Genomic DNA, 13,228 nt, shown 5'->3' with positions numbered 1-13,228 from the left:
CTAGTTTTAAATAATATATGCAATCAGTAAACAGTCGAATTATTTTGAAATTTAGGACAAAGCCACCTTAATTAGTCCATGATAAGAAATTAACGACCACCTATATAAGCATTAAGTGTTTTTTAATTTATTTGTTTTATACTAAAATGAACAATATTTATTTATTTTAAATTATAATCTAAAATTTTAATCATTGAACGCGCAGACGCAATAAATAAGGTCTCTTAAGAGGGAAGTGCGGGGGATGAGATGCGCAGATCGCATACAGCGTCAGCGTCAGGAATGTGCCAAGGAACATCATTTTAATCCTATAGTTTACTATGCGTACAGCTTAGTAGTTTAGGGTGAGATCAACAGAGCGTACTTAGATTTTTCTCAGGCTTTACTCACGAAAATCATAGCTAAGGGTAAGCTTAGCATAATATTTTATTTAGTCTTTATAATCATTTGGCAGCTAAAGTTACACTGATTTGATTAAAAAAGCAATTAATTGATTAAGCTAATACAGCCGAATGCAGAGAAAAATTTGTAGGTAAGTAAAGTCTGAGCAAAGTCTACGTTCGTCTATAGATGTCAGTCTAGATCTACAATATACAGTGTCACCAAGTATAGTTGACATAGAACTCAACTTCTTAAAACAAAGTCTGTTGCAATGAAATTCTGCTTTTGACACCTTATACAATTTAATACCAATAAAGTAATGTTAATATTATCTAACCATACGATTTTTGCCTTTTTTCTATTAATATATTTACCTAAATGTTCATTTAGGAAATATATGAATGAGGAAATATTTCGTATTTACTGTTTTTGTAAGTACATACAGACCTAGGCAGACCTAGGTCAAATCAATGATATGATTTAAAAATAATGTTTTTTTGCACAAAGTTTACATGAAGGATTTCACGTGAGACAAAGATAGCATATATAGGATACAGCCTAAACGTATGGAATGCGGCAATTGAAGTAATCTAAGAGTAGATCTACTACGAGAAACATCTCATTTGTTAGATCAAAAGCTTAACATTCTTAACGCAGTATTTAAAGAATTTCCCCCTTATTCATAATAGTCTGCTAACTTAAAGCATTGCTAATTCTCACTCTGTCTTTTTCTATTGACCTAAGTCAGAATGAGAAAAAATACTCCTAAGCGGCTGTTTAAAGTTAGCGGACCATTATGAATAAGGGGGTTTATCTATAACTAATCAATTTTTATTCACCAATAGCAGCTTATCATCAAATAAATAATTTTTTTCTTAAGTCACATTTAGCTATCGTACGTACTGATATGCAAATCCAGCTACTTGAGATAACTGTGATGTAAAAGAAAGTAAACATCTGAAGAACCTACTCGATTGATGTTGTTACATGTTGACGTCTATTGTTTGATTAGATAATAATATATTAAAAGGATTTGTTCCTGTTTCGCCTCGAGTTTTCGTCTAACATTCTTAAACATTAATGTTTCGTCTCTTTTTATTCCTGTTTCGGGTCATATCATGAATTGCTATATTAGTAGAGTCAGAAAAAAATGTAAATTAAAACAATATTCTCAATACATATTATGTAAGAGAGATAACTTATCCGAGAACAAACGATGGAATGAAATGAGTTCAGAAACATATTACAGGATATGTTATCTCAGATTGTCTCAAGATTGGAACAATACAACTCTCCTTAAAAACATATTATACACGGACCAAGTAGTAAAATTATGTTGAATCCGAAGTGATATTTTTTTTTAACAAATAATGACCAAGAGTTATTCTACCTTCTAACATACCCATTTTAGAACCGTTTATAATTTTAATTTACGACGGGCTTTACCTTCGCCTTGGAAATTAATTCGGAACATATCAACATCATGTTTAATAAACTAATAATATTCAATTTACCTACTATCAAATTAAAATATTTTTATTCAAAATAGGATTCAAAATCACTTAATGAACGTGAAAAACATACAAAATTGACTGCCTCAGACCTGCAAGAAACTCAGCGGGCTTTTTTTATATAAAAATATGGATTACAATGTGATAACAATAAACATTTATAATTAAAGAGTCTGAGGTTGTATTAATAAAATCGTTTATGCTATAGTAACCTTTCCCACACAAACGTTTTTTAACAATTGTTTTAAATTTCTTAACACATTTGTTTTGTACTTTTTCTGGGATCATATTGTAGAAGCATATACATCGCTCAATAAAATACTAACTCGACTTAACCGAGTAGTAGGCATAGGGTAAACATTTTGCATTTTCTATGTTTATTCTCAAGTAGAACTTTATACCAAGTTTATATGTAAGGCCGAAGGTCTCAAACTGACGAGCACAACTACGCACTGAATCCTGAGCGGCACTGGATTTGCATTACTCATCTCTTACGTTTTTAAAAAAAAAGAAATCCACAAATTATACCCAGGTAAGACAAGAGTTTTTGTACCTTTTTATAGCACATATTTATCTAACCACAACGAGAAACGGCAGATCTTGTTTAGAGCATTTGCCAAGTACACATAGTCGTTAAATAAAAAAAATTTTAAAGGAATAAAGGACGTATAAAATTTATAATTTAGTAATTAATGTTATACTTTAATATGACTCGATTTCAAAAGAACGACACGTGTAACCTTTACGCGAGGTTGATGTAAAACTTGAGTTCGTACGATTTCGGCTTTCGACATAAGAGGCGAGGAAAACCAAAGGGACAGAGAAAATTACTGAAAAATAATTTGTTATTTGAATAGAAAGAACTCTGGCGTTGTGTTAGACAGTTTCGCCTTCACAATTTGTATTTTATCTGAATAATATAAAGGCTTTCGGGATGGATACAATTTTTTTGTGTATGTATCCGTCTATAAATTTGTCATGCGAGCGCTATCACCAAGGTGCGTGATATATTATCAGTTTATCACTGACTTCAATTAAATTGCAGTTAAATACAGTTTTGTTGCTACTTTCTATCTTTTATGTTAGTAATAATTATTGATGTATTTATCAATACCGTTTGTGTGATCTTATGTTTTGTTTACGGTCCCACAGCGATAAGATTGTCAATCTGATACTTAGCGAAATATTACGCTCATTATTTAACACGTATCATAGTTACGTAACGCGTTTGTTTTTTTATTGGTAGTGTGTGTAATTTATTTAGTACCGGTACCAAAGCCGAGGATTTTTCTATCGCCAAGCAGTAGTTTTCAAGGACTACTTATTAGTGACTCGGTTTAAAGGGCGTAGAACTATGGTTGAGATCTATAATAGAGCGTACTTATAATTTGCTCAGACTTTACTTACGTAAAACTTAGCTGAGTTTGATAAAACGCGAACTTGATTTTTGCATTAGGGCGTCTTAGCTTAAGGGGGAGGGTAAGCAGAAAACACGCAAACAAGGTGTTTTAGACAAGTTTTTTGGTGAAAATATAGTATTTGGAGCTATGAACACTACATAATCCTGTTATAAATCCCTTAAGTTAAACAAGTTTTTTGGAATGGCATGAAGCATTTGTTTAGTACTACTCTCAGAAAAGTTATTCTTATAGCTTGTACTTATTTTTGTAGGTACTTTTATTCAGATTAATAATGAATAACGAGGATTGTGAGCATATAAACTGTTTGCACCTGTTAAAATGTTAAGTTTTCCACACAAGAATTTTGAAAATATTGGCTTGTTACATAGATGGCGGGCCGGCAGCCGTGAACTCATATCGCTCAAGGTCGCTGGCATTTAGTGTCGCCTTAAGTTCAGCATAATTTCATCTGTCAAATGACTATACAAACGAAATCAAAGAATATGCTAAGCTTACACTCAGCTAAGTTCATATGGTGTCGTCACTTCTTATAGGATTTGGTCTGGCCGTACCATCAGACGGTCCAGTGGATGCCTCGCACCAATTGATCCGGTGTCGTACTCGCTAGGTACGGTCCGAACTCCGGACTGAATATAACGCTACCGGACCGCGTCCGATAATTGTCATTTTTTATAAAGGCGTTAAAGGCATTTATTTTCTCAAAATTGATTTCCGTAGAATTCTTTTTGATGTCATTTCTAATAACTACTAGAAACTACTACCGCTTTAGAAACAAATGGCACTCTGAGAGGGAAGAAGCGGCGCAAGAAACTCTCCCAGCATTCTTTTTTTGCGCTCTTTTCAATAAAAATATACAATATTGTACAGTCATTTCTATCGCTATAAAATAATCTAATAATCGATATTCAGCAGTGGAGTAATAGGATTTACGACAAAGCCATTTTTTTATAAAACATTAAAATTTATTAACAGATAATGTGTAAATCGTATTATAAATATGTTATACCTACATCGAAGCTCTAGTAACATTCTTCATATAAATTCTTTCATGCTTGTAAGTGATCGGAAATCGCTGATTATTTCAATATATTATTTAATTCTTATATTAACTCTAAGTATATATTTCTCGCTGTTTCCAGGTATATGGTATGGGTACATTAAAAAAAGTGTGTGTGTACTAGTGTATGCACGCAAGAAGTTATACCTACTTCTTTAACCTAACGAATCAAAAATCATGAAAATGATTTATTCCTCGTCCTACGTCTTTAGAAAATACAATTCTGCAAAAATCTTTCAAATATGGCTTTGACAATTAATTATTGTATAATGAATACGGCCGCATGGGCTTGAACTCTTTGCTTAATAATAGACGAAGAAACCAAAAAAAAAATATCATTCTTTATTTTTTTTTTTGTTTTCATCGCAAACGTGAGAAAATTTTAGGAACCAACTTCAACCTGTTACTTTTGTGTTACAGTGATGCGCGCGCATCTTACAATTTCATTCTCATCATTTTTTCATAAGGCGCCTAAAGAAGTATAACTACAAAAAATGCGTTACGCTTTCTAAACTTGGTAACGCTCCTGTGATTAAAATATGTATTTAAATAGATAATTTTCATAACAAAATTAGATAATTAGTCGACGAATATTATGCTCTTAAAATGATAATTTACTTAGCCACTTTATTTCACGTTCATGTAAATATTTAATAGTAGGTGTTTGGCAGAGACATGCAATTCAGAGATGGTATGGACTTTGTACTGCGGTTATATAAATAACTAGAGTTTATGATGCTTATTTGATAATGGTAGAAGATAGTTAATATTATCTTCACGAAATGCTACGATCACAAAATTGCAAATAAAGTTTATATGCTTTTGTAATAAGACTCACCAATGAAAAAGATTTTGAAAACAAAAACAGAAACAGCCGAATTAAAATATTATTGTCATTAGTTATTTAGAGTATTCATAGTGTCATGTCTTACGGAATTATATTGTGGGGTAGGGCTGCAGATATTGAAACCATATTTGTGCTGCAGAAAAGAGCAATTCGAGCTGTCTATAAAATGCGTTCAAGGGATTCATTGAGAGAAAAGTTTAGTGAAATAAATATTATGACAGTACACTGCCAGTACATATACGAGAACCTCCTAGACGCCCATAAAAATATTAGCCAATTTAAAAAGAATAGTGATGTACACAGTGTCAATACTCGAAACAAACATAATCTCGCAATTCCATCTACTAGGCTCCGTAAAATTGCTAAATCTTTTCAAGTGCATTGTGATATATTTTATAATAAACTCCCAAATGAAATAAAAATCTAAGGCCTATTATAATGTGAAAGATTATTTGAATGATAAAGATAGTTGGAATTAATGTTCTAAATTTTGTTAATGAATATTGTTATACTCATTTGAATGCTATTGTAACTTTTGTACTTCATCCTGACTTGCACTAAATTACTTATAAAGTTTTACAGTGAATAAAGATTTTTTGACTTTGACTTTGACATTGTTAACAAGATCATTCAGCTATAACCAAAATACAAAAAAGAAGAATATTGGATTTTTGGGCAAAAAAAAATTCTTGATGTAGGTTAGACTCTTAGATCACTTATGCGTCTAGATAGACTAACGGCCGTTCCCAATATACTATCTACAGATAGAGATAAATTACTACCTTCTACTGTCAGTAATTAGCTGTCAATAATCTCAAGCTGTCCCAATATACCCGATAAGTCATTCTTTTCGGTTTATATTGGGACGCGTGAATTGCAATTTCCATCCAAACTTTATATCGCTGGTAAGCTATACGTCGTCCCATTGACAGACGGCGTGTACGGATAAGGTGAGTTACCGTCGATAAGTTTATTGGGACAGAAAAGTAAACGGTAGTTACGATTTTTATCTCTTGTTCTTACAAGAACTATCTCTTGATAGACTGATTATTGGGAACGGCCGTATGACAGCTGTGAAAACGTGGACAAAAATTAAGTTTAGAACTAACACAAAGTGTCATAGGTACAAATCGCGAGTGTAAGACGTAGCTTGTCACGTACACTTAACTAATATTCCTGGCCTGTTCTTATCGGTTGTCTAACAACAAGAGGCTATATCTAGACGTATAAATTATCTAACACCATTATAAGAGTTCCTTTTATGCAACGACTGTCATTCAAAAGGCCTATTTTAAAAAAAAAAAAAATCAGCTAATTCCTAAAAGAAGAGTACCGGCTATGAAGTTTAAATACTTAAAAAATTAAACTCTTTCTAACCCTTTTTATTTCGAAAATGTATCTATTATATTATTTATAGTTTTTAAAATGCAGAAACAGGCGCCTATTTCTGCCGTGAAGCAGTAATGTGTAAGCATTACTGTGTTTCGGTCTTAGCTAATGAAATAACTGGACAAATGAGACTTAGCATCTTCAAAGTGACGAGCGCAATTATAGTGCCACTCAGAATTTTTTGGCGTTTTTCAAGAATCCTGAGCGGCACTGCATTGTAATGGGCAGGGCGTATCAGTATTACCATCAGCTGAACGTCCTGCTCGTCTCCTCCCTTATTTTCAGTAAAAAAAAGATAGACGCCATCAAATATAAAAACATTAAAGTTGATGTAACATTAAACTGTTGACGCTTAGCGCGGTAAAATGATCGATTATTTAGACGACAAGTAGAGATTTTAAGGAATTATGTTTCCAGTGGCAAGGTGAAGGTGGATGGCAATGTTCCAACATCAAGAGTGTCAACAGGCAAGTGTACCAGGCACGCTAGCAGCCCGTGATCGGTCAACGCACCAACTGTTTATATGTGCCCTGACATTAATTACTTATCGTTGTGTGTTTTTGCAACGTTTGTTGTTCGAGAGAACAATGTGTCTAATTGTTCATTGGTTGGCTTTCTAGGTTTCCGTGCCGATAAAAGAAAAACGAATCCTTGTAGGATTTGTCTGTTTGTTCGGCAATGCATGGAGGAATCAAGTTTGAAAATAACATCGAATACTTAAGTCTGCAATAAGTTCAAGTAAAAAAAACATGCTTAATGAACCCAATCAAAAGATACGACCATTTATTGTTTACTTACATAGAATTTAGTGATTAACAATATCTCGCTGTCCAACTAAAAGAAAAAAATTGATAGTTATTACTAATCTAAAAATACAATTTGAAAAACAACAAAATTTTATGAACGATGCGGGACTCGAACCCACGACCTCCGGCGTTCCGTGGCGGTGCTCTAACCAACTGAGCTAACCGTTCGAGTGACTTATCGTAGCAGTATTATTGCAGTATGAAAGAATACTTAATAAATGAATTGATTATATCTCCAGTTGTAGAGTTCCGTACTCGAAGCATAGCCAAGGGACTGTCAATCTGTCTGTCTAAGCATATCTAAGTTAAACTAAACATTATATATTTTAATAATTTTATTTAACAATATCTTAAACATTAATATGACTAAAACACAAATAATTACATTTTATCACAACACCCGAAGCCTCAGTTATAGAGACTACTATCCGTATTAAGCTCACTTATAGGACATTAATTTATACCTGCGTGATTATTAGCCCCCATAACTTAAGGAAACATAGTAAAGTACCACTGTTATCACTGAAAACGGAATAAGTACCATGATTCAAAGATTTTTTTCTATAGATAATTTCTTAGACCTAAATGAATAAAGTGATTTTGATTTGAATCCATTTTTATTTATATTTTATAGCATTCCGCTGTGTAGAAAATTAAGGCGCCATTTGGATCATAACAAATACTCGCGCATTTAATGGTGTTTATTATATTGGCAGTTTGTAATGAATTATTAATACATATAAGCATATAAATGTTAATAAAACATTACAATTAATAATCTGATTGTTGTTGTGTCCATAACAGGACAGGATTCTAGTGTATAATAAAATATGGAAACTGACTATAAATTAACAATTTTCTGTTTTTGTCTGTTTCTTTATCGAAATAAAAACGAATATGAGGGTTACCTACAAATTGATAATTAATCACCGCCGCCTTAGGCCACATTCAACATTGGATGAGTATTAGGAGCTTTTTCATGTAGTTGTAGGTACCAAAGACGCTTATAAAGGGCAAACGCTTTGAGATACCACATTACGAACACAGATCTTATATAGTCTAGAGTGCCCAGTAGCGATATCTTACAATATCTTGTGATTCTTACCAGAGCAATCACGATAGGTGTTCAGTGCTCCATGCCTGCTCACCTCAGTTCGTTGATTGAATTGTTTGCAATTAATCTGTTAAATTAGAATCTACTGGGTTATAAAGTCGATAAGTCCTGTATCATATCGGTATGGTAACATCGAGCAGAAAAGTTTATAAGATTAAAAAATTTTGGCAAGAACAGATATCTGAGTTTTTTATGGAATTACAACTATTATTACAATAACAAACGACTCAACGAGGAAGTAGACCACGTAGTAGTAATTGTTCACCGTCGCATTCTGGCAACACCAGAGGAATCTAGGTATGTTACTGGCCTTTCAGATGGATATTGGTGATTAATATGCTCATAGTTCATCCAATAAATTGAAGTTAGGTGGAAGAGAGTTCCTTGAACTCCGCACTGTTGAGGATCGCCACATATCCAGCTGGTGCGATTGATATTTAAGATTGCAGCATGAAACGGAATGCTGGAATTTGTTGGCAGGAATCAAGAGTTATATATCCCGTTAATCCCTCCACGTCATAAGTACATTCAGAACATACCAATATCGTTCGTACATGCGGCAACTATGACGTATTCTTTGCATGTGGTAGAAGACATGCAATCATTCGACGTCCACAAACTCTTAAGTTTATATAGGATCGTTTAAAGTGTTTTCTGTGGAATATTTTTCGGTTGTTTTATGAGTTTATATAACGTATCAGTTTTATAATATAACCATTAAATATTTAATGTTATTATAATTAGCATTAGACTATTAATTATTAAGTTTATGTACATATTATTATAACTATACTAGCTGTACCAGCAAACGTTGTAGTGCTATATAAAGTAATTAAAAAAAATTGGGGTATAAAAAATAGATGCAACCGATTCTTAGACCTACCAAATATATCGTACTACAATAATTATTGTTTTCGATTGCCATCTTGCTATTTGTGCCATCTATAGCGGATTTGTGAATGGAAAAATATTAAAATCGTGATACAAAAATATATAGTAGATAGGAGATATATAGTAGAAGGGCAAAAATTTGAAGTTGTATTTATTTTTCAAGTCCGAATCATAATAAAACAAAAAAAATGTCAAAAACCAAAAAAAGTTTATATTATATAAGTAAGTATTATATAAATATATATATATATATATATATATATATATATATATATATATATATATATATATGAAAAATAGATGTTGGCCGATTCTCAAACTTACCCGATATACACATAAGATTTCATACTAATCGGTCCAGTCGTTTCGGAGGAGTTTGGTAACAAACACCGGGACACGAGAATTTTATATATTTTATATATACGTAGGTACAGCACATTACCATAGATTATAGATTAGCCGACAGCTGTCCAAACACTCAATAAAAATGGCGGTTTACCATGATCATATCAATCTCACGCAGCCAAAAGCATTTGCCGCAGGAATGAGTGGCGTGTGTTTTGATAACGTTATCACTGCCTGACCAATATCACTGCGAAATTATTTATTATTCATTTAAATGTTTACATAAATAATAATATTATGCGTTTAAAATGTTAAAAACAATATAACCAGCTTATCGTGCGTGTTTCTCTCTGTTTGCGAACATTATCAAACATTAATTATTGTTGATGAGTAACACAATAGTAATAAAGTCTTGATAAGATTTTTTAATTGAACACTTTTTATCTTACACTGTATGGCTTTTAGAATCATATTTTTTTTTGAGTACCACTTCAGTAGTTGTTTCGATTTACCACCCTATTGGGGCATTGCGGCCGATATTAACTTTGTGCCACTTTGTGCTGCGGAAGAGAGCCCTCTTCGCAGCCCGAATAGCCATTCGCGCGATTTATAACCTAGGTCCTAAGAACCATTAAGAGAAAAATTTAAAGAAATAAACATTTTGAATGTTGTTTCTCAATACATTTTTGATAATGTTTTGTATGTTCATAAGCACATTGAGGAATTTTCTAGAAACTGTGACATTCGTAATGTTAACACGAGGTACAAACATAAACTTGTTATGCCTACTACTCGGTTGGGTCGAGTTAGTAAGTCTTTTGTTGGGCGATGTATATGCTTCTACAATATGATCCCAGAAAATGTACAATAGCATAAACGATTTTCTTAATGACACCACGGACTGGGAATAAAGCGAACACCCTCAGGCTCTTTAATAGTAAATGTTTACTGTACGATATTACATTGTAATCCATATTTATATATTTAAAAAAAGCCCGCTGAGTTTCTTGCACCCATTCTTCTCAGGTCTGAGGCAGTCTCTTTTGAATGGGTGGTACTTTTAGACGTTCAATAAGTGATTTTGAATCCTATTTTGAATAAAAATATTTGAATTTGAATATTCTTTTAAAACTATCAGTTAAGAAATGACCAGTACGTCTCTTATGGGCTGCAAGTCCTAAGTCATCTTTTAAAACACGCGACATGGTTCTAGGTGCTATCTTCATCTCCCGAGATAAAATCTTTTACTTTCGGACATAATTTTTTTCTGTCACAAATAGAGGAGGTCTCATTGTACCTATTAATAGCCCGGTACACAAACTTAGTAAGATACTAATACCGAGCGTATGGAGAATTTTAAAAATTGCATTTGGCTCCATACATACTTTGTGCATGGCAAAATATTGTACAATGTATTGGCGCCAAAATGAGAAAACTCAATGAACAATCATATTAAAATGACAGATTCCAAATTCAAATGAAATATTTTCAATTGTGACAGTATTTATGGCCAGACGAAGTAAATCAGTGCTGAAGAATAAGTTGTATACAAGGGGCATAAAATATCTGAATATCTGGATCTAAATAACCCTTGGGACTGAACTGCTAGGTGTTACATGTCTGTCTTAGTTTAAAAATGTCATTGTAGTTATATAATTTAAATATTAATATTGTTTCTATGCACAAATAAAATTTGAAAAACAACAAAATTTTATGAACGATGCGGGACTCCAACCCACGACCTCCGGCGTTCCGTGCCGGTGCAATAACCAACTGAGCTAACCGTTCGAGTGTCGTATCGTTAAAAAATCTTGTATGCCTTGTTCAACTCTCAGGTTGTGGCTTCATCTACAGGATCTACTTTACAGTTGATAACCTGCCCAACCCCAATATTTGCATATTAGGAAATTGACTTGAGATGTCGCTCTTGTTAATCTATACCTACGATTTGTAATGTTTTTAAAGTGATAACCCTCACTTCTAGGATTAATAAATAAATAAAATTTGAAAAAATAACAAAATCATCGTTCATAAAATTTTGTTGTTTTTTCAAATTTTATTTATGTATTAATCCTAGAAGTGAGGGTTATCACTTTAAAAACATAACATATTATTGTTTGTATGTTTTTAATGAATCTTAGTTAAAATTCCGAGATATTTATGTACATTGAAACAAAAGGGTAAATTACAAGTTAAGCATTTAGTAAGTATTGCATAATATGTAGATAGATGAACATTCTTCGGGAGATCTGTTTCATGTTTTTATTAAATTATTTTAAAATTAAAGTTATTATGTAATTCTTATATAATTTATTTAATAAAAGGCTCGCATAATGCCTTTATTTATTTACGGTATGTGTGGATTGATGCATCTATAACTGTACTCAATTACTCTTGTGTTTTCAATAATTAATACACTTTTTTTTTGACTTACTCTTCTAAGCCATTTAGTATTTGGCGTTTGAGTATTTTTGTTGCATCACTTTGCATATATTATAATTGAAATGATTTGTAAATTGCATTAAAAATAAGAACTTCTAACACCTAATCTGTTTTAAAAAGAGCAACCTAAGATTGTCTTGCTCGTTCTTCTCTAAGGAAAAATGACTTCCGAATGAGCTGTTTGAATAAAATATGACATATTTCAAGTGTAATATGATTCAGGTACCTAAAGGAAATAAAATATTTTTATGTTTCAAAGTGTTTCTCAGAATGTTGGGTTCAATCAAGAATATTAAGGGGCACTGCATTTTAATTGATAGGGCGTATCACTTACAATCGTCATTATTTTTCCCATATAAAATGAGACATTTTTATTTTCAACTTGTACCTAGATCAAGCCTACATCTTTATTTGCTAAACACTTCCAGGTTTATAAGTGTTGTATATTAATAATTATATAATTAAGTATTATATAATTTTCAGGAAATGTTCTGGTGAACTAAAAGTTCGTTTTTAATTTTGTTTCAATTCTTATTTATTGTACCTAATACTGTTTACTCTGGTTTCAGAGTATCTTCATGTTTTATAAAAAAATGTCGTAATCATTATTTAAATAGTAATAATTAAAGTACCTAAGATAAATTGTAAAACGCTCTAAGAAGTAGATAGGAATGATATAATATTTTCTTGATTTATCAAAGTATAATATTTTATATAAAACATATTAATATTGTAAACAGGTTTTAAATATTAATGTTTAATTCATAAAATGAGTAAGTATCTACAAATAACTAAATCAATATTATTTTTTACTTACTTTTCTTCTGACATTTTAATTAATATTAATAACCACACCTATACAATTATTTATTTACTATACAGTCCACATAACACAGATGTTTTTATATCACAATAATTATTAGCGTTGATTCGAACTGTAACAGTTGGCGCGAAATACCGTGATAAAAGAAACAGATTAAAAATACGCGCGCGTTGTGTTCCTACGGCGCAAACATAGTTACTG

At 32.0% G+C, this 13,228-nt stretch overlaps 1 protein-coding gene across 1 annotated transcript in view; it reads right to left on the bottom strand.

Annotated features, from left to right (window-relative positions):
* LOC126977057 (facilitated trehalose transporter Tret1-like) overlaps positions 1-13,228 on the bottom strand; it is a 49,834-nt gene extending 36,606 nt beyond the window's left edge. Inside the window, exon 1 of the mRNA XM_050825734.1 lies at positions 13,022-13,228. Within this exon, the coding sequence (XP_050681691.1) occupies positions 13,022-13,035 (14 nt within the window). The 5' untranslated portion in view covers positions 13,036-13,228. The remainder of the gene's footprint in view (positions 1-13,021) is intronic.

The sequence above is a fragment of the Leptidea sinapis genome, chromosome 43 (genome assembly GCF_905404315.1).
Source record: "Leptidea sinapis chromosome 43, ilLepSina1.1, whole genome shotgun sequence".
Taxonomy (NCBI): Eukaryota; Metazoa; Arthropoda; class Insecta; order Lepidoptera; family Pieridae; genus Leptidea; species Leptidea sinapis.
Note: the sequence above shows the minus strand (reverse complement) of the source record. Positions and strands in the feature narration are given on the sequence as shown.